Source organism: Cavia porcellus, unplaced genomic scaffold, assembly GCF_034190915.1.
Source record: "Cavia porcellus strain 051 isolate PalLab524CR breed Dunkin Hartley unplaced genomic scaffold, mCavPor4.1 scaffold_25, whole genome shotgun sequence".
In the NCBI taxonomy this organism is placed as follows: Eukaryota; Metazoa; Chordata; class Mammalia; order Rodentia; family Caviidae; genus Cavia; species Cavia porcellus.
The window spans coordinates 20,740,243-20,762,173 of NW_026947508.1; the positions used below are offsets into that span (position 1 = coordinate 20,740,243).

The following is a 21,931-nucleotide window of genomic DNA, read 5'->3' on the forward strand; positions in this document are numbered from 1 at the left end:
AAAAGATTGTAGGGGCTGGGGATTTAGCTCAGTGGCATAAGCACCTGCCTTGCAAGCAGGTGGTCATGAGTTCAATCCCCGGTACCGGAAAAAAGAAAAAAAAAAGTGTAAATAAATAAATAATTGATTGTATACAGAGTTATAGTCTTATACATGAAATTTTATTTTAATCTTTTTTTAAAAAAAAAGAAAAAGTAAAATATACACAGCAGTCCCCCAGTTCCCCAATAAGTCCCAGACCTGAGAAGCTCATGAAGTCTGGGCTTTCTGTGATTCTTGGGAGAGGTGCAGCTGTGTGTGGTCTGCTTTACTTTCATTCACAGATTTGAGAGACCACCATTGCCCTTCCCACACTGTGTGTCTTGAAGTGGACCCTCATCCTTAGCTTCCTTATGAGTTAGAATAACAAGGTAGTCCTGAGGATCCAGACAGTTTACAGGACGTCCCTGGTAAAACACTAAGATGTTTATCCATAGCTGTCTAGTGGGTAGACCTGGGAGTCATTTAAATAAGGAAGAAGGTATCTTCTGTGTCTCTCAGGGACACAGATTTAGGCTCCCTCTAGGGAAGCCTCTGGTTTTGTAGGCAGGGTTAGTGCTAGGATTCTAACCTGTGTGATCTTCCTTCCCACCAGAAAAAGCATGAAGCAGAGCCCTTCAGCAGGTGTGCACACCTTCTGTGACAGGCAGAAACCCCTTCCAGATGGTGCAGCCCAGTATTATGTAGCAGGTAGGCCTCAGCCTGGCTCTGGCCTCATACTTTTGGCTGGATACTCACTCTTTCTGAGGTAGTCCTGGGGCACAGTGTGGCACAAGTGAGGGTTTTTAATTAAATATTATTTTAATGTTTATTAGTACATGTTTGTAGTTCATAATGATTACATTCATTGCAGAGAGTTGCTACATGTACGTAATTTAACTTTTTTTTCTTTTTTTTTTTTTTTGGTACCGAGGTTCATACTCCTGATGATCTCGTGCTTGCCAGGCAGCACTTATGCTGCTGAGTTAAATCCCAGGTTCAAGCAAGGGTTTTAGAGTCAGACAGATTTGGTCTTTTTCTTTTTTCTTGTTTTTTTGTTTGTTTTTGAGACAGGGTTTTGCTATGCAGTTCTGGATGACCTTGAACTAACTCTAGCCCAGGCTGGCCTGGAACTCACAATGATCTCCTTCCTCAGCCTCCCATGTGCTCTGATTACAGACATGCTGGGATTACAGGTGTGTGCCACACACCTAGTTAATTTGGATTTTAATCCTGATCCTGCCATTGATCAGCTAGGCAATCTTTAGCAAATTACTTAATCTTGATGAGTTTCTTTACTATAAAATGGGGTAGGGAGTTATTTTGATTTTTTGTTTGTTTTTTGGGGATCAGACTCATGACCTCACACTTGCCAGGCAGGTGCTTATACCTGAGCTAAATCCCTGGCCCCTAAAATGGGTTTTTTTTTAAATGACTGAGATAAAGCATATAAAACAACTGACCCAGTGCTGATAGTGAAGGGTTAATACCTGTATCTCCTATGATGTTGACTGCAAACGTTTTCAGTAGGGCTATCTTCACATAATCCCCAGCCCCTTTGAGGAAGACTAGGAGCAGCACTCCAGACTGACTGGTCTGTTCTCTACAGGGCATCTGCCAGTGAAGCTGCCTGACTATAACAACCGTCTGAGAGTGCTGGTTGCAACCTATGTGACCTTCAGCCCTAACGGCACGGAGCTGCTAGTCAACATGGGAGGGGAGCAGGTAAGTTCAGCTGCCTAAAGTGGCTGTGCCCCACCACTGTCTCATGCCCAGCCATCAGGGCTACATACTTTTTGTCACTTCCCAGAGATAGACAAAAGTCACAGCCTCATTGTAAATGATATGGCAAAATACAGAAGTGACATAAAGATTCCTGGAGAGGTATGCTAACCTGATCTCTTTTTTCCCCTTTCATGTCTTATAATTTGGTTAAGAACATAGACTTGGATTGAGGATTTAGCTCAGTGGCACAGCACCCGTCTGGCAGGCACAAGATCATGATTTCGATCCCTGGAACCAAAAAAGAAAGAAAGAAAGAAAACATAGACTTTGAAATTGACAGACCTATTTTCAAACATTTGTCTTCTGTTTAATAGCTATTTACTGTGACTTTGAGCACTTCTCTTCATTTTTCTGAGCCTCAGTTTCCCTATCTTCTGTTTTCCTACAAGGAAATCAGTGGGACTCAGAGAATGTAACCAGGCTGTGGTTTAGAGCCAACTTGCAGAAATGTTCTTTGATAATGGCAGGTTGCTAAACCTTTTGTGTGTTTTCAGAGTATTTCATAATCCTTGTATAGATTGATTCATTCTCAAAAACTAGCCACTCACTGTGACTAGCATTATTGTAAACAGAGGGGACCAATGCAAATATGTCCTTCCCCAGGCTGATAGGAGACATGTCAGGTGAAATGGTGATGACTTTATAATGTGTGATATATACAAAAGCAAAGGGCTGGAAGCTGCATGTGGTAATAAATGCCTGTAATCCCAGCATGCTGGGTGACTGACTCAGGAGGACTGCAAGTTTTAGCCTAGGTTGGGCAACTTCACAAGGCCCTGTCTAAAAATTTTTAAAAAGGACTGGGGATGTAGCTCATTGTGAAGACCTTGAGTTTGATTCTCAGTAATGAAAAGAAAAAAAATGTTTAGTAATAGATAATATTTTCTTACTGAGAGAAGTTGTGTTACTTTAATTTTTTAAAACTTTTTTGGGGGGGTGGGTACTGGGGATTAAACTCACGACCGCGTGCTTGCAAGGCAGGCACTCATACTGCTGAGCTAAATCTTCAGCTTCACCCCCTTTTTGAGACAGGGTCTCACTATGTAGTTTAGGCTGGCCTTGAACTCACTGTGTACCCCAGGTTGGTCTCAAACTCACAACAATTCTCCTGCCTCAGCCTCCTGAGTTCTGGGATTACAGGCATCATGCCCAACTCATTTGTGTTACTTGAAGCAAATTGCCTCTTCTCTGAGTTGTTGGTTTTCTCATCCATAAAATGAGACATTTAGTTTTGGGATCTTTGAAGACCTTTCCAATTTAAACTTACGATTCTAGTTAATGACAGTAATTCAGCAGGGCTTTGGGTAAATCAAACAGCCCACCCCAAGGACCAGAAGCTAGAAATAGTTTCCTCCCTGAAGTTCACTTCTAGGAAATACCTCCTAAACTAGCTCATCTGCTTCATAATCAGTGCTTACTGCATGCAAGACCCTAGTTCTTGAGAACCATCATGACCTTGCTAGTGGTTCAGCCACATCCTTGCCTCACATCCTCCATTTCTCTTCTTGGCTTCTCAACTCTAGGTCTATTTGTTTGACCTGACCTACAAGCAAAGGCCATACACCTTCCTCTTGCCTAGAAAATGCCATTCCTCCGGGGGTAAGTTCTCTCTTACTGTGTCTGCTGAGGTGGGTTGGGGAACTTCAGCACCTTCTACCTCTGCTGAGAAGTCTGCCCTTTACTCTGGACTCTGGGTGCAATGCTCCAAAAGGAGGAGATCTCTTAAATGACCCTATTACTACAGTAACAAGACAATCGTAGGTCAACGATATATGCCCCATTTTCTGCTTCCTCTAAAAAGGTGTGTTCTTTCCATGTCCTGGTTACTGAGGACCTTAGGTAGTTGCCCTTCCTCTGTTCAACCTTGTTTATTGACTTCTTCCTGATGCATATAGTTGATGCAGGCGCATCATCAACCCTCATCCCCATCCTGTATTCAAGCTAAGGGAAAAATTAAACTAAAACTGTGTCCTCAGTCAGCCAGCAGAGGGCGCGCAGGCTTTTCTTTATGCTGTTGCCCATTGATCTGTTGGTCTCAGGCACTGGGTGTTACCATGGGAGAATAGTGCAACCATCAGACCCTGTGATGGAAGCCAAAAGCCAAAAGAAATGAGGAACTCCTCCTGAGTTGTTTTTGTTACTTTCTCTCCATCCCTTCCAGAAGTCCAGAATGGCAAAATGTCCACCAACGGTGTGTCCAATGGTGTGTCTAATGGCCTCCATCTTCACAGCAATGGCTTCCGGCTGCCAGAGAATACAGGACATGTCAGGTGAGGCCAGACTTGTCTAGTCTTCCATCCTTACTGACCTGTATGGGCTGGAGAAAAGAACATGTCCTATTAACCTTCCTTCTAATTTGCAACCAGGCCAGAGGGTAGAGACTAGCTCAGACAAACATAAGAGGGTGGCTAGTGGTCCCAGAGGATACCAATCATGCTGAGACTGAAGCTCTAGTGCCTTGGTAGCTGGAGTAAGACCCAGGGGCTAGCTTTGTTTTAACACTAAGCACTCCAAAAAGAGATCACACATGAGTGGACCTCCCCCTATTACATTATTCTCTATTCAGTCGATAATTCTGTCCTCCCCTAGGCACTGTGCTGGACTTTGTGTATATATAGGTGCTCAAATTTTTTATCCCTTGAGAGAAACAAAATTCTCCATAAAGAGACCCATAGGAGAGACAGGGTGGTGGTAAAGTTCAGATCAGCATGGAGGCAGGTGGTATCAGTTACTATCATGCCCAAGTGTTTGATTATTTCTGCCTCTCATATTTTTCACCAGCTCAGAGTGTTTGGAACTGTGCTGATTCCCTCTCACAGTAATGGTCCCCTCTTCTAGATGACACTGCAGATTCTAGGGGCTAAGAAAGCCAGTATGGGCTTTAGGGTAGAATTCAAAACTTCCTGAAGGCTGTTCTGCTCTCTTTTGACTGGTCTGACTTGACTGTCTTCCCCTTCAGCCCCCAAGTAGAGTTGCCTCCATATCTGGAACGTGTGAAGCAGCAAGCCAACGAGGCTTTTGCCTGCCAGCAGTGGACCCAGGCCATTCAGCTTTATAGTAAAGCTGTGCAGAGGGCCCCTCACAATGCCATGCTCTATGGAAACCGAGCTGCTGCCTACATGAAGCGCAAGTGGTAAGTGAGCTATACAGAGGGGACTTGGCCAAAAAGGGATAAAGCAGCTGGATCAGAAGGCAGTGGGTCTCATAGATCCATGTTACCAAGACATCCGGAAAGGTAGTAGTAGCATCCTGCTATCTCTTAGGGTTTCTTGAGCCCAGCTTTCTCCTCCCCACCACCAGGCTAAGTGTAGACAGGTACACCAAGTCTCAGGTCACAAGCACCAAGGAAGTTCAACATGTTGCGTTAGCAAGTGTTGTGGCCACTGAGGAAGTAGTAGTCGAGAGAATGGTTAATCTAGTTGTTAGAGAATTGGACTCAAAATTGAGGATTTAAATTGGTCTTTGAGGAAACTGTAGAATCTTAGTAGGTGGAAACAAAGAGTTTGATGAATTTAGCTGATACATGTCTAAAACAATCCTGTAACTCTTTACCCCGGGGCTTACTTTCTATCCTCTAGACCCACTAGACCAAGCACAAGTGAAGTCCTAGAGATTTGAGACCAGCATGGCTCATGCTAGGATATGATAGTAGGTCCAAGGAGCCCCCCATCTTTGGAGACCATCAGGGGCCTCAGCCCTTATCCCTGCAGCACCAGCAGGCAAGCAGGCAGGCAGACCCCCATCCCCCAGTCAGGGCCAAGAGATGGATAGAGCTGGGCCCACAGCCATTTCTGCTCCGTCTGGCATCCGTCGGCTCTGCCCAGACAGACAGGCCAGCTGGTGTGCCATCGTCTGGCTGAAACTAGGCAGGCCTGGGGAAGCTTAAGAAACCTACCCAAGTGAACAGGATCGTAATTAGGAGGTAGGGAAGATGCCATCCCTTCAAGCCGTATCTCAGGCATCAGGAGTTTGCCCAGGATGCAGGATTCAGGAGACACTCAGATCTTGCAGGTGACTATTTTAGGGCCATCCTTAGCTGTTTCACCTCTGTTCCAACAGTTGAGTAGAATGTGGCAGTCCTCACCAAGGCTCTAGACAGAGAGTTCAGTTTTATGCTTTTGTTCTTGTTAAAAGAGATTGGTGATTTTCCAATCCATGTGTGCCCTCAAATTGTTCTCTGAGCTCCTGTCAAATGCTGTATACTAGGGACACAGAATTCTGTCTCTCTGAGTCCCTTAGTCAGGAGATAAAAGTCCATATTTCAGCATCAGAGAGGCAGAAAGCAGTAAGCCTGATGATCAGGTAAAGTGCTGTTTTGTTTCGTTTTTTTTTTTTTTTTGTGACAAGGTCTCACTATGTGGTGCAAGCTGGCTCTGAACTCACTATGTAGTCCAGGCTGGCCTGGAACTCATGGCAATACAAGTGCCTCAGCCTCCCAGGTGCTGGGATTACAGGTGTGCACCACCACATTCAGCTTAAAGTGCTATTGGCATCAAGAAAAGTTGGATCAGATGCAGAGTAGCTAGTCATGGTGGTGCACACCTGTAATCCCAGCACTCAGGGAGGCTGACGCAGAGGATCAAAGTTCAAGCCTAGCCTGGGCAGTTAGCAACTTAGCAAAACCCTGTCTCAAAATATAAAAAGGGCTAGGGATACAGCTTAGTGCAAGGGCCCTGGGTTCAGTCCCCAACACTGCAAAAAGAAAAAGAATAAAAGAAAGCCATGATGTCTGAATGGGCTTGAAGTGTGGGCAGAATTAGACAAGAAGATGAAGAGGAGGAGGGGATGGTAGGAAAGGACATTCCGGGGAGATGAAATGGTGTGAACAAAGGCGTGGGGGCTGGGGACTGACTGAAGAGCTTGCTTCAGAACAGCAAATCCATTTGGCTGGAGCAGAGGGTTGGGGAAGGGACTGGCAGGAGATGAGTCTGTGAGGTAGCCTGGGGCCGGCCTGGGAAGGGCTTGGAATGCAGAGCGGTGGCGTTTGGCCTGGATTCAGTGCATGATGGGCAGCTACTGGAGAGTGTTGATGTAGGAGAGGGATGTGTGGAGGGGCTGTCCTTTCAGGGAGATTGATCTGGCAGTGTTTTTAGGATGGTGAGCCCTAAGGCCAGCCTGCTCTCTCTTTCCGTCTCCACATGTTTGCCAGTGACCCCTAGAATGTCACATTCTGTCCCAGGCCCATCTCCCCAGGGCTACCATCTGCTTCTGGATGCAGACCACCCTCTGGCTCCTGACTGGTCCCTGGTCTGGCTCTCCCCAGGAGCTCAAAGGGGCACCTTGCAGGCAGTAATTGGGTTTCCAAACGGCGTCTGCTCCTTCGTCATAGCCATTCATTCTGACGCAGCCCTTGTCGTCAAAGCAGCTCTGTCTCCTTCCTGTCCCATGCTGCTGGTTCCTGGTCTGAGCATGGCTGCTTCAAGACTGAGTGCTCCCTATAAGTGCTGAAGGGAGAGAAAGGGTAGGAGAAGTCTTCCCATGTCAAGCATGCTTTGGCCATTCAGGAAGGTTGTGAGCCTTACCATCATCTCTGGCTTGGCTCAGCTCACCCTAACCCTGAAGGGGAGAAAAAAATACATACTTCTAAGGAGAAGCAATTCTTGTGTTCTGCCTGGCTTTCCAGACAAGAGGCGAGAACAGCTCTCTGGGAGCTGGGGATGCATGCCTCCTTTATTCTGGCACAGAGTGGGAGAAGGAGGAGCTTCTTCTTTTATCTCCTCCCACTTACTTCTCGTCTCCCAAAATGAAAAACTCTCCCACTTCCTTTCATCCATACTCATCCACTAGGTTGGAGAAATGAGTGGGAATGACTGGGAGCGTTCACAGCCCCCTCACCATCAGCTTCCAGAGAGCTGACTCTGCCAGACAGTCCGACCCCATCCTCCAGCCCCAGGAGGTAGAGGCCACAGCTGCTGCGGATCAGTCAGCCAGGACAGAGGGGGGTCTGGCTGAGTGCTTGCTGCCTGCTGGTCAGACCCTGAGTCCCTGGCCTGGCACTTCTGGCTTCCCTAGACCACAGAACTGTCCTTGAGGACCCCCTGCATTGGATATGGCTTTGAAGGCCAGCAGGGGTATTTGAGGAGGTGGATGAAGGAAAAGAAGGAGGGCTTGGGGAGCCTGAGATGGGCAGGATGCCAGGCCTTCTGCTGCAGAGCTGCGGGTGCCTGGGGTGAGCTGTGCACAGTTGCAGTGTGGGCCCAGCAGAGGGCAGCCTGACATCATTTTTGCTACCCCCAAGCCCTAAGGTTTCTGGCTTGCTTCTTAGCATGCTCCCAGGAGGGAGGGCTGGTTTGAATCAGGATTCTCTTCATTCCCCTCACCCTGAAATCTGTCAGAGGTGGGCTGTGTTGGCCACGGAAAGCAGAAGAAACTGAGTGAGTACTCCTTGCTTACCACTTAGCCCCACCTCCAAACTATTCCCATGTCTTCCCAGGGATGGTGACCACTATGATGCCCTGAGGGACTGCCTCAAGGCCATCTCCCTAAACCCATGCCACCTGAAGGCACACTTTCGCCTGGCTCGCTGCCTCTTTGAGCTCAAGTATGTGGCTGAGGCCCTGGAGTGCCTAGATGACTTCAAAGGGAAGTTCCCAGAGCAGGCCCACAGCAGTGCTTGTGATGCCTTGGGCCGTGACATCACAGCTGCCCTCTTCTCCAAAAATGATGGTGGTAAGTGAGCACTGAAGAAGGGTTACTGTCACCTATTTAGGTGCTACATGACCTGGAGAGGGCATGGTTCTGGGTTTGGAGAGGTCTAAATTCAGATGCTGATTCAGAAACCACAGGACCTTGAGTCTCTCTGAGACTCAGTTTCCTCACCTGAAAAGGACAAACACTAACACCTCCCATTGGGAGTTTCTGTTGAGGATTAGCTATAACATATTCAAAGCACCTGGTAGAAGTAAAGTCAGCCCAGTCGGGCCATGTGGGCTCCACCTGGGCCTCCCAACCTGCTCACAGACAGGGCCATGGAAGCTCCACTGGGCTAAGAGGCAAGAGCTGGTTATTGCCTTGATTGGGGTTTCTGTAGGTGCAGCAGACAGCAGCATGGTGCAGTAGACAGTGCCATCAGCTCTACCCAGTGGTGGCTACGGACACAGCACACTCTCTGAACCCACTGCTCATCTGCATAGATCGTGACATGGGATTGGAGAGTGACCTGGGTCATAGTCGTGTGGTCTATTAACATGGAAGGTGAGCTCACCGGAGGCAGACACCAATCCTCACCTCCTTCTTTCTCCTTTGCAGTTTACTCACCTTCGGATTAGTTCATTTGTTTAATGAATAGTTAGCAGGCACCATGCTTGGTCCTGGGGATCAGGTGTGACTTCACCGTTGCTGGAGTTCACAGCCTAGTAAAGGAACAAGTCCTGAAGGAAAGACAGAGAAGGACAAGAGGCAGGGCCCTGAGTTGAATATATAGGAGAGGCATGATAGCAGTCTGGGGATCCTGAGGAAGAGACATAGAATCAAGATGATAGGCGTACAGAGGATACAAAGCAGCTGAGGAAGGTATCGGCATATTCAAGGTCTCCAAAAGAAGCGAGAAAGTGACCCTTTCAGGAACCAAGAAAACTAGCATGATTTTACCTGTCAGTCAATGTCACAGTTGGGATCTATAATAAAACTGACCCTTCTTGCCTTAAGAGCTAAGAATTTATCTGTAAGAACCACCCATTCAAGCTCCCTTTGCTAGTGCCTCCCATTGTCCTAGCCTGCCTCTCTCTCATCCACACAAACATACCTTGAGCCTATGCATCCATGGGGCTTCCAGGCCTTTACTTGGAGACCTGAATCAGTACTCTTCCTGCATCAAAGGTCCTTTTAAATACCCTCAAAAGATAGCAGAGCCCAGTGATGTATCTTCCTTTCCTACAACTTTTTCCCAGTTTTCCAGAGTAAGAGTCAAAGCAGGCAGCCTTACATTGCCAGTATTTGGGCTGAAAGAGGGCCTTGGGAGGCTAGGGAAGGAGGGACAGGACTCTCACCTTTCCTTGATCTGTGCCCCCAGAGGAGAAGAAGGGAGCTGGGGGTGGTGGCGGCCCTGTCCGACTCCGAAGCACAAGCCGCAAGGATTCCATCTCAGAAGATGAGATGGTGCTGCGAGAGCGAAGCTACGACTACCAGTTCCGCTACTGTGGCCACTGCAACACCACCACGGATATCAAGGAGGCCAACTTCTTTGGCAGGTCTGAGGCTGTGACTGGGAGGGGCTCTGGGCTCTGTTGGGCAGCAGGTGCTTAGAGGGCACACTGAGGGCACAGTGCTTTAGAAAAAAATCAGCTTGCAGTTTTGCCTCTGTACTCTAAGGCAAGTGGCTTCACCTCTGTCCATCTCAGTTTCTTCATCTACAAAATGAAACCAGCCATACCTACTTATGGATCCATAACAGAAACTAATGAGATAACCCAAGTGAAGCATCCGGTCCAGGGCCTGGGCCTTTTTTTATCCCTGCTCTGCCATCTGTCTGCATATGCCAGACCTTACTTTTTTTTTGGTGGGGGGGGGGGGTACTGAGGATCGAACTCACAACTGCACGCCTGCAGACATTACTTTTTTTTAAATTCAGATGCTCAAAGATTTTCTATGCTACAGGAGGATAAAGCAAGAGCCCTCAGAGACTGAGATTCTTGGCTTACCTGTTGTATGCTCAGAACTGCACCCTGGCTACCAAGGGATAGAATCCAGGTCTCAACCCTCCATTATAGATTAAGTTTAGAGTTTCTTTGGCTAAGGGAAACACATGAGCATGAATCAGAAACTTCATCATCAGTCTCCCCTCTAAATATTGTGAGTAGTATGTGAGGGCCTGAGCTGTAGACACTAGATTTGGAGTCTGGATCCAAGAAACCTAGAAAGCTGGACATGGTGGCACACACCTATAATCCCAACACTCAGGAGGCTGAGGCAGGAGGATCGACATGAGTTTGAGGCCAGCCTAGACTACAAATGAGTTCTAGGCCAGGCAGAACTTCAATAGTACTGAAGCCATGATTGATATTTTAAAAAAAAACAAAAAAACCTGGCACCAAGGAGGTTATAACTTACTTTTGAAGGAGACTATCTTAAAGGGACACAAGTAGTCACTGATCCATGATAAGCAGCTGCCAAGGAGAGAGTCCTATGAGTTCCAGGCCAAAAGCAGACCCCTGCGTATGGGGGACTGACTCCAGGCTTCCCTGCTTCCCCTTGCCCTGGGCCACATAGCCTTTTTTTTTTTTTTTTTTTGTCTTTTTCATTTTTATCGGTATCAAGGATTGAGCTCACGACCGCTTGCTTGCAAGGCAGGTGCTTATGCCACTGAGCTAAATCCCTACCCCCCACATAGCCTTTTGAGACTTTAGTGTCGTACCCCTCTGACCTCCCTGCACTTTGCCCCTTTGCCAGCAATGCTCAGTACATCGTCAGTGGCTCTGATGATGGCTCCTTCTTCATCTGGGAAAAAGAAACCACCAACCTTGTCCGCGTGCTCCAGGGGGATGAGTCCATTGTCAACTGCCTGCAGCCACATCCCAGCTACTGCTTCCTGGCCACCAGTGGCATTGACCCCGTTGTGCGACTCTGGAACCCCCGACCAGAGGTGAGAACATGGGCCAGGTGACCAAAGCTCCATGGAGCAAAGCTGGGGAGGGACTCTGCGCAGGGCCTCTGGCGGAGCCTCTGAGGCTGAGAAGACAAATAAACCATGCAGAACCTAGAAGTGCTGGATGAGTAAGCTTTTACGCTAGGCCCCAAAACTGGGTCAAGGTGGGAGGCCTTAGGTCCTAGAAGTTCTAAATAGAGTGGGGAGTTCTGTGGGCCTTCGTGGAGCATGTCCTTGAGCCAGCTACAAAGTTGAGATGCCCATATACAAGCTGGGATGAAGGTGGCAGAGGGAGAACCAGACCAGCTGTAGCCCCTCATCAGAAGGGTGCCTCAGAAGTCCCCTGGGAACCCTTCTCTTATACCACTGTAGTGCATCTGCGCAGTCAGAGGGAAATTTTGAGTCTTATACTGCTTGTGAGGCTTAACCATTTCTGCACTGAAAATGGGGGTGACAGCAGTGCTCCAAAGGTTGCTGCGAAGAAAAGAAGTGATGCTTGTGAAGCCTAGCCCACAAGGACGCTTAGACTGCTGTGGCCCCCACCACGCCCAGGGTGGTAGCCCTGAGCCACCTGAGGCCCTCCCTTCTCTTCCCCATCTCCTGCCCTTTCCCAGCTGGCAGACAGGAGTCACGAGGTGGATCTGCTTCTAGAGCTGGTTTGCTTGGACTTGTAAACAGAGGAGCCTGCAGAAGCCTCCTTGAGAGGAGAGTGAAAAGAAAGATAAAGGAGGGGCTGTTGGGAGTACAGCAGGACGGAGTGGGGTGGAGCGTATGTGTGCTTCCCAGTATGCGTGCTTCCCAATACATACCCACCTTGGCACATCCCCCAATGTACATCCTGCTGTGTTTTACCCTGTGTGCACCCTGCCCACATGTGCATAGCCTGGTGTGTTGGGTCATGTCTTAGATTCACCCTACAGTGCTTCTCGTGCTTATCTTAGTACTCGTGCTCCCTTCTGCCCATGAACATCTGCTGTGCACATGCTCCTGGCGAGGTAGTTGACTCTGTGTGTTTCCCTCCCCTGCCCCTGTCCACAGTGCAAGCATATGTGCCTTCCTCATGTGTCCTGGGGTTCCTCACATTACCCCCTCTCCACACAGAGTGAAGACCTCACAGGCCGAGTTGTGGAGGACATGGAGGGCGCCTCTCAGGCCAACCAAAGGCGCATGAATGCAGACCCCTTGGAGGTGATGCTGCTCAACATGGGCTACCGGATCACAGGCCTGAGCAGTGGGGGCGCTGGGGCCTCCGATGATGAGGACAGCTCCGAGGGCCAGGTGCAGTGCCGGCCCAGCTAGACACTCTTTAGTCCCAGTCCCCATTCCAGTTTCTGGCTGGCCCTCCTCCCTGGGCAGGAGGTGGGGGGGTTCTGTTTCAGATTGTCTCCCCCCCCCATGTTTTCATTTCTTCTTTGTTAGTTTGGCATTGGGGGTGGGGGTTGCTGCACCTTGATGGCTTTCAGACTCTTGGGCTGGTTGTCCCTTGACTGTCACTGGCCCTGCACAGAAGAGCAGGAGGGGAAGCCCCTCCAACTGCCCCACCTCCTGCATCCACATCCTTGGAGGGCTCTGGGCTCTCTCAGAACCCTTTCTGCCTCCATCAGGGAGGAAAGGGCTGATGCTGTCTTCAAGAACTGCTGTGCCCTTCATTTGGCAGCAAGAAGGGGAATGGAACTCTCCTGGGAAAGGCTGGCCATGACCTGTTGCAGCTCTTGCTCTCTCACCTGCAAGGCTAGTGACCCCTCCCACGCTCTTCAGGGAACGTTAGGGTGGAAGCAAAGAGAAGGAAGGACTGGAGGCCAGGAGTGAGCAAGACCAAGCTACCTGCTCCAGTGGCAGGGAAGCCTCTTTGCCCTCTCCTAGGCACCACCTCCCGCCCTGAGGCTGCTCTCCCTGGCCATCTCTAGAGGCTCTGCCTTTCCTGAGGGACCTGGCAAGGGTGGGACACCATACCACACCCTACCTACCCATGCAGCCACTTCTGTACCACAGCCACTCTGGCCACTTGGGCGCTCCTCGGCCTCACTGTGACCTTTTTGCCAGAGCTCCCAGCCAGGCCAGTGCTGCTGAGGTGGCGCTTCCTGCTAAGGGCCCTTCTCTGCCCTCTCTGCCCTCCTTCCCACCCTATGTGCTGAGCCGCCACAAAGACCAAAGAAGTGATGGCTTTTTTCTGTCCCCTGCTGCTCTGGGGGGAGGGGGTGGGAAAGTCCCTAGCTCAGCCCTCCCTCCTTAGCAGCCCCAAGCTTTGAGCTTTACACTGGATGCAGCGGTCACCCGCCACCAAGCCTCCCTCTCCGTCTGCCCCCTTGGCTCCTGCTCAGGAGCTGCTCTGCGTAGTTGATTCATCCTCCCTTCCCTCTCCCTCCCCCTTCCCCTCTGTGCTTCCTTGGCTCCAGCCCTCCAGCTGCAGCCTCTGGGGAGAAGCAGCCTCCTTTCTCTCCCTCTTCTTCTCCCTCCCTCCACCCCTGTCTCTGCCAGGTGCCTCCTCTCAGTCAGGCTTCAGAGCAGCCCTGGAGACAGGAGGGCCACGTTAAAAGCTTTTTCACAGTTTTAAGAAGACAAGGGGGGTGAGGCTAGTGGTGGGGGGTCTGGCACCATCTCATTGCTTTAATCCCAGCGACACAGGTGGCAGCTTCTCCCCCTTCCTGCCCACCCCAGCCCCACTTCCCACCCCTCTCTTCTTCTAGCTTGGTAATGAAGTATATTTATTGGTGAAGGAAACAGCTGCTGCTGCTTCTCCTGCTGCTGGGACTTGCTCCCCTGTCTCTCCTCCATGACCTTTCTCTAACCAGAGAGCGGGGAGCGGGAGTATTGAGACTAGGCCCTGGGACACAAGAACCAGCTAGGGCCCCTTTGCTTTCCTGTGTTCAAGCCACCCGCCATTTCCTCCCTCCCTGTCTCCGGCTCCCACCCCCTGCCTGCCCAGTCTGGGCCCTGCAGTGTGGAGAGACACATAAGCCTTACTGTCCTCTGGGGGCAGGAGCCGAGCCTTTTTGTTGCTCTGCTCCCAGGAGAGTGAGGGTGACGCAATTGATTAAAACCATTTTGTTCTAGTTGTGACTGGTAACATTTGTGGGGTGCAAATGGGTCTTGGGGCCAAAGTGAGGGTACCTGGTCCTTCCCCGCTGTAGCTCTGTGAATCAGAGTAACCATGCTTCACAAGCCAATGAGGTCTACCTTGTAAGGTCACTGAGCAGTGACCACTCAACCCAGCAGGGTGGAGCACAAAGCCCAGCACTAGAGGCTGTGATTTGCAATAATCAGCTTTCATTCTGGCTTTCTTCTCTATAAAACGAGAGGCTTCCAATCTGAGTGACTTTTCAAACTTTTTTTTTTTTGGCTTTTCAATCTTTTTACCAGAACTCATATAAGAAATACACTTTTCAAGCTAGGCGTGGTGGCTCACGTCTGTAATCCCAGCACTTGGGAGGCTGAGGTAGGAAGATCTGTTGCGAGTTCGAGACCAGCCTGGGCTACAAAGTGAGCTCAAGGCCAGCCTGAACTGCAAGACCCCATCTCAAAAAAGACAAAAAATAAAAATAAAATAAGAAATACACTTTTCACACTGTGACCTGCTTATACACACACACATACACAAATAATGAGCAAAATTTTTACACAATAGCACTTAATCCTGCCACATGTAATGTATTCTGTTTACCTTTCTATTTTATTGGAGGGAAGAATGCTACTTATAACCTATTCAGTTGATTGGACAGCTTGTGGTTTTTTTCATGTGTTCTGGGTTATCAGATCATCTGTTAGACTAGAGCTTTCCAAACTTCTCGGCTCACACCACCATTAGCATTACAGGAAATTTTTCTTGGTCCCTCAAAGCCAAAAGAAATACTTAACAGGCCAGTTTACTGAGTAGTCAAACCCAACTCACCTAATAAATATTTATACCCTAATGAGTTGGTTGCTAATTAAAAAATAATATACATAAACTGGAAGAAATAATATCTTAACTGCAATTACTAAGGGGGGTCTTTGTATCTGTTGGGCACTGCACAGCTTGTCAGATTTTCTAACCAAAGGAGAAACCACCACCCATGCTTCCTATTCCACATTGACTCTCATTTGCTTTTTATCACAGCATCCACTGAAAACTCCACCTCTTAAAATGACATAGTTAGGTTAAAATGACATAGTTAGGGGCTGGGGATTTAGCTCAGCGGCATAAGTACCTGCCTGCAAGCAGGCAGTCGTGAGTTTGATCCCCGGTACCGATAAAAATGAAAAAGACAAAAAAAAAAAAATGACATAGTTAAAAGTAATGTAGTGGCAACATATAACAAAAGTACAAATTATTAGTTTTTTTCAGTAGACAACAAATGTTAAATACCTTTCAAATTTAAAATATCCTAATTTACCCACTAGAATCTGCCATGACACGAGGGTGTCTTCAGACAGTTTGGGAACTGTGGTTCAGTACTAGAGGTTTGGTGTTTGTGTTTGTTTGCTTTTGAGATGGGGTCTTACTGTGTAGTTCAGGCTAGCCTTGAATTTGAACTCACAGTAATCCTGCTACCTCAGCCTCCCAAGTGCTGAGATTATGGCGTGCACCACCATGCCCAACAGTGCTGAAGGAATGTAGTTTCACTGCTAAAACTTGGTGATTTTTCTGCTCATACATTTGTAAAGAACTAGGCAGGAGGGCTGAGAATGTAGCTCAGCAACGCAAGTGTCTGCCTGGCAAGCATAAGGTCCTGAGAATAATTCCTGGTACTAGGGGGAAAAAAAAAAAAAAAACTAAGCAAGAGCCAGCTGGGTACCCTTGATTTGGATACGGAGACAGGTAAAAAAAAAAAAGAGGTCCTGCCAGAAACACAGTAGTTGGTGTTACAAAGTCTGCTCCAAGCTGGTAGGAATTTTTCTGCATTCCCAATTTGAAACCTATAGGAACTTCAAGCTGTTTCCAGATCATGCAAAGAACAGATAGTGTTCCAGACCAAGGGAGTAGTGTGGTTTTATGTATGCTTTCTTTGACCCTGAGTAAGATAGTTTGGCTGGATTATAGAGGGTAAATAAGGGCCAAATTGTAGAGGATTGCCTGCGTTTGGTGAGAAGACTTTAGGCTTGATCCCTGTAGGCAAGGAGAACCATTACAATTCATCAGGGATTCCCTTGTATCTAGGTTATCTTTTGTATTGTGGTGTGGTCTCATTCTGTTGAACAGCCTACCGAGAGTTCCAAGATCCTCCTGCCTCAGCCTCCCAAGCTGCTGGGAATACAGGCATGTAGCATTGTACTGCTCTGTTTCTGTGTCTGGGTTGTGTGTGTGTTTTGTTTTTTGTTTCATGCTGGGAATCAAATCTAGGGCCTTGTTTGTAGCAGGCACATTGCTTAACCACTGAGCCACATCACCAGTCCCTATTTATTATTGTGCCAGAAACACAGTAGATGCAAGATGTTCATAATATGGAAAATTTAATTAAGGAGAGATGGGAGGATCATATCATAAATGAATCTAAACTGATCTTACACACTATACTGCTCACAAAAGTTAAACAGTATAACAGATGAGATACATGTAAGATACAAAAATATAAAACTTATACAAAATAACAGAAGAAAGTCTAGGTGACTTCAGGTTTACATACAGTACACTTTACATAAAATACCAAAAACAATCCATGAAAAAAAATTGGTAAGTTCAGTTTCATTCCAATTAAAAACTCAGTTAAGAGAATGAAAAAGATATGCCAAAAACTAGAAAATATTTATAAAATACATTATTGGGCCAGGCATGGTGGGGCACACTGGTAATCCCAGCACCAAGGAGGCTGAGGCAGAAAGATCACTAGTTCAAGATCAGCGTAGGCTACATAGTAAGTTTAAGGCCAGCTTGAACTACATGAGATTCTGTCTCAAAAAAGAAAAGTTGCTGTTACGTAGTGAAAGAAGACAGTCGGAAAAGTCAACACATTCTGTGATTCCAGTGATAGGACTTTCTGCAAAAGGCCACACTATAGAGTATTAAAAAAATCCGTGCAAGGCAAGCGCTTGTGCCACTGAGCTAAATCCCCAGCCCTGATGTTACATTCTTAAAGCATTTTGTATGTGTGACGAAGTTCTCAAAACTCTGCTAATAGGAAGCTTGGGTCTCACATAAGCCCACACAGTGAAACACAGTAGGCCTCTGACTTACAGTCAAGCTGCAAACTTGCGCAGGTGTATAGTACTACCTAAGGCTCACTTTGTTGGCTTACAAACAAATCTGACGTATGAACAATTCTGGAGTGGAATTTGTTCATAACTTTACAACAGAACAGACACAAGCACAGCAGTGGGAGGTGGTGGCAGCCAGGGTCTGGCTATGTATTTAAGGATGACCTTGAACTCTTCCAAGTGCTGGAATTACAGGTATTGGCTCCTAATGCTAAAGTGTGTTTACAGGCATACAAGAAATGTTTGCAGAGCTTAAAAGGCAGTAAGTTAGCTAGTTCAGAGGTTCTCAGCCCTGGCTGCCTCAGAATCATCCAGATCCAGGATGCTTATAAACTTCCCAAGCAAGCAGGGCCTTGTGCATACCTGTGAGCCTCATACTCTGGGAGACAGAGCGGCAGGCAAGTTTGAGTGCCACCTGAGCAACTTGGTGAGAATCTACTTCCGATATTTAAAAATAAGTTAAAAAAAAAAAAAAGCCAACGATATAGCTCACTGCCTGGCAAACATGACGTCATGAGTTTGATCCCCAGTACCAAAAAAGTAAAAAGGATTGGGGAATGCATGTGAGTCACTGTGAAGGCCTTGGGTTCAATCCCCCAGGATTAAAGAAATGGAGGAACTAGAGTCATGAAGTTCAGAACTATGAATCTAAATAGCATTTACAGAGAGAAATGTGATGAAACTAAAGGAAAATGAGGGTGAGAATAGAAGGAAATTTTTGTTTTTAGAGAGCTGGGCTGGACGTGGTAGTATGTTTGTAAGCCTAGTATTCAGGAGGCTGAGGCAGGAGGAGGGCTCTGAGTTTGAGGCCAACAATAGAATGAACGGGGATATAGCTTGATGCGTAGGACAAGAGTACAATCCCCAACACCACCACCAAAAAAAAAAAAAAAAATGCCACGCTCACCAGTAGGAATTCATGTAGGTTTTAATTTATCTGAGGCAGAGTTTAGGTATCTACTTTTTGCTTTGGTATTTTGTGTTTTGACACAGGGTCTTGCTCTGTAGTCAGGCTGACCTTGAACTCATCATATAGTCTAGGCTGACCTCAAACATGCAGTGATCCTCCTGCCTTAGCCTCCCCCATACTGGGATTACAGGCATGTGCCACAGCTCCTGACTATAAGTATCCATTTCTTTAAAGCATTCTGGATTCATTTTACTATACAGCCAGAGCTGAGAACCACTGCTCTAGCCCTATCTGTATTGCACAAATATGGACAATAAGTTCCAGAGGGGGGTAAGAAAAGGGATGCCTTGCTCCAGGACCCTCAGAGAATGAAATACAGGACCAAGATTGCATCCCTAATCTGTGGTTCTTAGTCCAGTTTTTTTGTTTTCGTTGTTTTGCACTGGGAATCAAATTCAGGACCTCACACTTGCCAGGCAGGCACTGTGCCACTGAGCTGTAGTCCCAGCCTATTAGTCTAGTTCTTGAAAAGTGATTTTCTTAGCATGCTTTAGGCCTTGGATTCCAACCCCCAACACACATACACACACACCATGGAAATTAAACCCAGGGCCTTTGCTGTGAGCTACATCCCCCTCCAGAGTAATGGAGTTATAGTATACACCACCACATCCAGCTAAAGAGTCATTTTTTAAGAAGATAAAAAGTCTGATACTTTCTGAGCTTCTATGGAGTGCCTGGCGTAGAACAGTGGTGACAAACCTATGGCAATGTGTGTTGCAGCCAGCTGTTTATGACCATTGAAAGCTCTAAAAGGTTCACCATCACTCTTCTAGAGCCTCCAGGTTATCTGGGAGCTGTAGTATATCAAACACCAGAGTTGTGGGGCTGGGGATTGAGCTCTGACTCAAGCACCTGCCTGCCAAGTGTAACGTCATGAGTTCAATCCCCGGTACAAAAGAAAAAGAAAATACCAGGGTCGTGCGTGGCCCATGGACACTGGATTTCACTGTGAAACGCGTCCTCTCCAGTACTTTCTGTGCTGAAGCTGTATTGTCAGGCCTAGGGATACAAGTGAGTTTGGCAGAGAAGATGGGCAGATAGGTGTTCTGATGGGCATGACAACGGCCATGTGACACTCCATGATTCCAGCTCCAGCTCCCAGATACTTTTTTCCTTTAATGGGTCCTAGTCCTAAATAGCCATATTTTTAAGTTAATTATATTGTAGACTCTCAGGCTAATCTCCATCACTTTAGTCACCCTAAAATGACTCACCAGAAGAGACAATCCCTGGGCTGAGCCTCCGAACCCCAACTCTGTCTAATTTGTGATTAGACCTTAGGCATGGCCCTGAACCTCTTCTCATATTTTCTCTGCAGCAGAATGGCACGGTACTGTGTTACTCTGGTTATCTCACTGCATTATAAGGAGCTCCAAATCACAGATTATGCCCATCACAGTGCTTTTGAAGTGGTTATGGGTCCTACAATAGTGATGTGCGGTTTTATCTGCTAGAGTGGCTACCAGTGAATCCTTATGTTGACCAGGCACCATTCAGATACAAGCTATTCAACCAGGACAAGATTTGGATTGCTATTTCCTATTTAAGAGATGAGGAACTTGATGACATGACAGCTGGTTCAGTTATTTTCCTAAGGTGATAGAGCTGAGGTTCAAACACTAGGCAGGCTGGCTGGATCCTGAGTCTACATGTTTAAACTCACGCTTTACTGCCCACCCTCAAGTCACAGACCGATTCTGCGCTTTCTACAATCTTGGGTCAGTTTACTCATCTGTAAAATGGAGTGAGGTCTGAAGAAGGGTTGTAAACTCAAATGTCTATAAAATCAGGCATTTGTCAAATAGTTTTTTGCATTGTATTGGCCCCGTTAGTTATCTTCCAACTATGGAGGACTATGTAGCCATAACACAGAGATACCCAGTTTCCCGTAGCTAGAGAGGAAAATGATGGCGCTAGCAGAAAGGCGGCAAAAGAGATGACCTGCCCTTTCACTCACCCAGCAGCACCTCTGCACTGTGGCTTGACACCTTCTGCTAGCCCTGTTTCACTATTGTACAGTTGTTGATTGGAGCGAGGTTTCCCCTTAAGGAGATCTTCTGTGGTCAACAAATAGCTCCTAGGACACTAAACACGTCCTAGCAGGTCCCGGGCTTGTCTACAGGGACCAGTAGATTCAGTTGGCCCCTTTTTCAAGGAGTTACAGTCTCTAAGGGGAAACAGACGTAAACAGCTAATGCTAATGCAAGACACATGAATATTCAGTAAGTGGAAACAGCCTTCGTGTGCTGGGAGCAAAGAGGGAGAGCACTGCCCAAAACCTTGAACTCAGTGTAGAAGAGGAAGGGAAGGGCATTACCAATTAAAGAACCATGTGAGCAGAGGCAGGAGCTATGAAGTGCATGGCTTGTGTTCTGAAAGGCAAATAGCCCAGTGAGGCTAGCTCCAAGCAGGTTGGAAGGAAATGAGACAGGCTTGGAAGGGAAACCTGGGGTCAGACTCCAGGGAGCCTTAAATGCCAGAATGAATCGATGGCCTGAGGAAGGTTTGTGAGCCCTGGGGACCCCTATATGAGACCAATTTAGGGAATGCCCTGCCTCCCACCAAGACAGGAAGTGCCCCACTCACCCTTCACACAGCAGCATCTTACCCTCAGAGGTTTGCCAGCTTGACAGTTCCCACTCTGCCACCCTTCTTTCCCTCAGCCAGTCCTGTAAGTGGATCCAGATGGTCATTCCTATTTTCGGTCAGTGTACGTGTTGAGGGAGGAGTAGCTCTGAACCCTGTCAATCCTGTTCCAAACTCTTCATGTAAAGGAGCTTCTTCCAGGCCCCTGTTGTGATCCGCTGAGCTTGAGAGGCAGTGTTAGCCTTTGATGGAGATTTCCCATCTGTCTATGGGTGAAAAGGAAAGCAAGAGCAAAGGAGATAAGGACAGAAGCCAGGGACGCTGTTACGCTGGGTGAGAACCAAGTGGTGGGTGTGTGGGTGTGTGAGAAGGGGCCCTGCGGGCAGCGCATGGTGGAAAACAAGCCTGAGAGGCTCCAGAAGAGTCAGAGAAGCAGCTGGCTTCTCCCTGCGGCTACCTGGCCATCATGCCCCTGCTTCTGCAGCTGCCCATGCTGAAAGGAGAACAACACAGTCAATAAGGAAGGAGCCAGGGCTCTGGTTAGAACCTGTGCCTCAGCACCATGCCCACCAATCTCCAGGAGAACCTTACAGAGGCCCACAGCAACCAGGCAGCTAGTGACCGCCTGTAATTCCAGCACTGAGGGAAACTGAGGGAAGAGAATCACAAATTCCTATCTCACCTGGGGTCCTGAGATCCTGTATCTAAATAAATCAATAAATGGCTAGAGAGATTGCTCAGTGATACAGCACCCCTGGGTTTACTTCCTGGTGTTCCCCCAAAGATTCAAAATTCAAGCCCAGCCTGGGAAATTC

At 47.6% G+C, this 21,931-nt stretch overlaps 1 protein-coding gene and 1 long non-coding RNA gene across 4 annotated transcripts in view; one reads left to right on the forward strand and one right to left on the reverse strand.

The window, feature by feature from the left end:
- The window catches only part of Wdtc1 (WD and tetratricopeptide repeats 1), a 61,319-nt gene extending 46,880 nt beyond the window's left edge, over window positions 1-14,439 (forward strand). For all 3 annotated transcript variants that reach the window (XM_023565677.2, XM_003471287.5, XM_063235855.1), the window contains 9 exons: window positions 635-729; window positions 1,628-1,743; window positions 3,327-3,402; window positions 3,965-4,073; window positions 4,763-4,936; window positions 8,237-8,472; window positions 9,815-9,992; window positions 11,191-11,383; window positions 12,488-14,439. In XM_023565677.2, the coding sequence (XP_023421445.1) occupies window positions 635-729; window positions 1,628-1,743; window positions 3,327-3,402; window positions 3,965-4,073; window positions 4,763-4,936; window positions 8,237-8,472; window positions 9,815-9,992; window positions 11,191-11,383; window positions 12,488-12,685 (1,375 nt within the window). In that variant the 3' untranslated portion in view covers window positions 12,686-14,439. The remainder of the gene's footprint in view (window positions 1-634; window positions 730-1,627; window positions 1,744-3,326; window positions 3,403-3,964; window positions 4,074-4,762; window positions 4,937-8,236; window positions 8,473-9,814; window positions 9,993-11,190; window positions 11,384-12,487) is intronic.
- LOC111757195 (uncharacterized) lies at window positions 140-20,907 on the reverse strand. Its single transcript, XR_002791559.2, has 5 exons — window positions 20,488-20,907; window positions 9,061-9,173; window positions 7,083-7,247; window positions 5,699-5,894; window positions 140-4,120 (listed from the first exon to the last, which is right to left on the reverse strand). It is a non-coding gene; the product is annotated as an uncharacterized LOC111757195 (long non-coding RNA).
- Window positions 20,908-21,931: the final 1,024 nt, after the last annotated feature.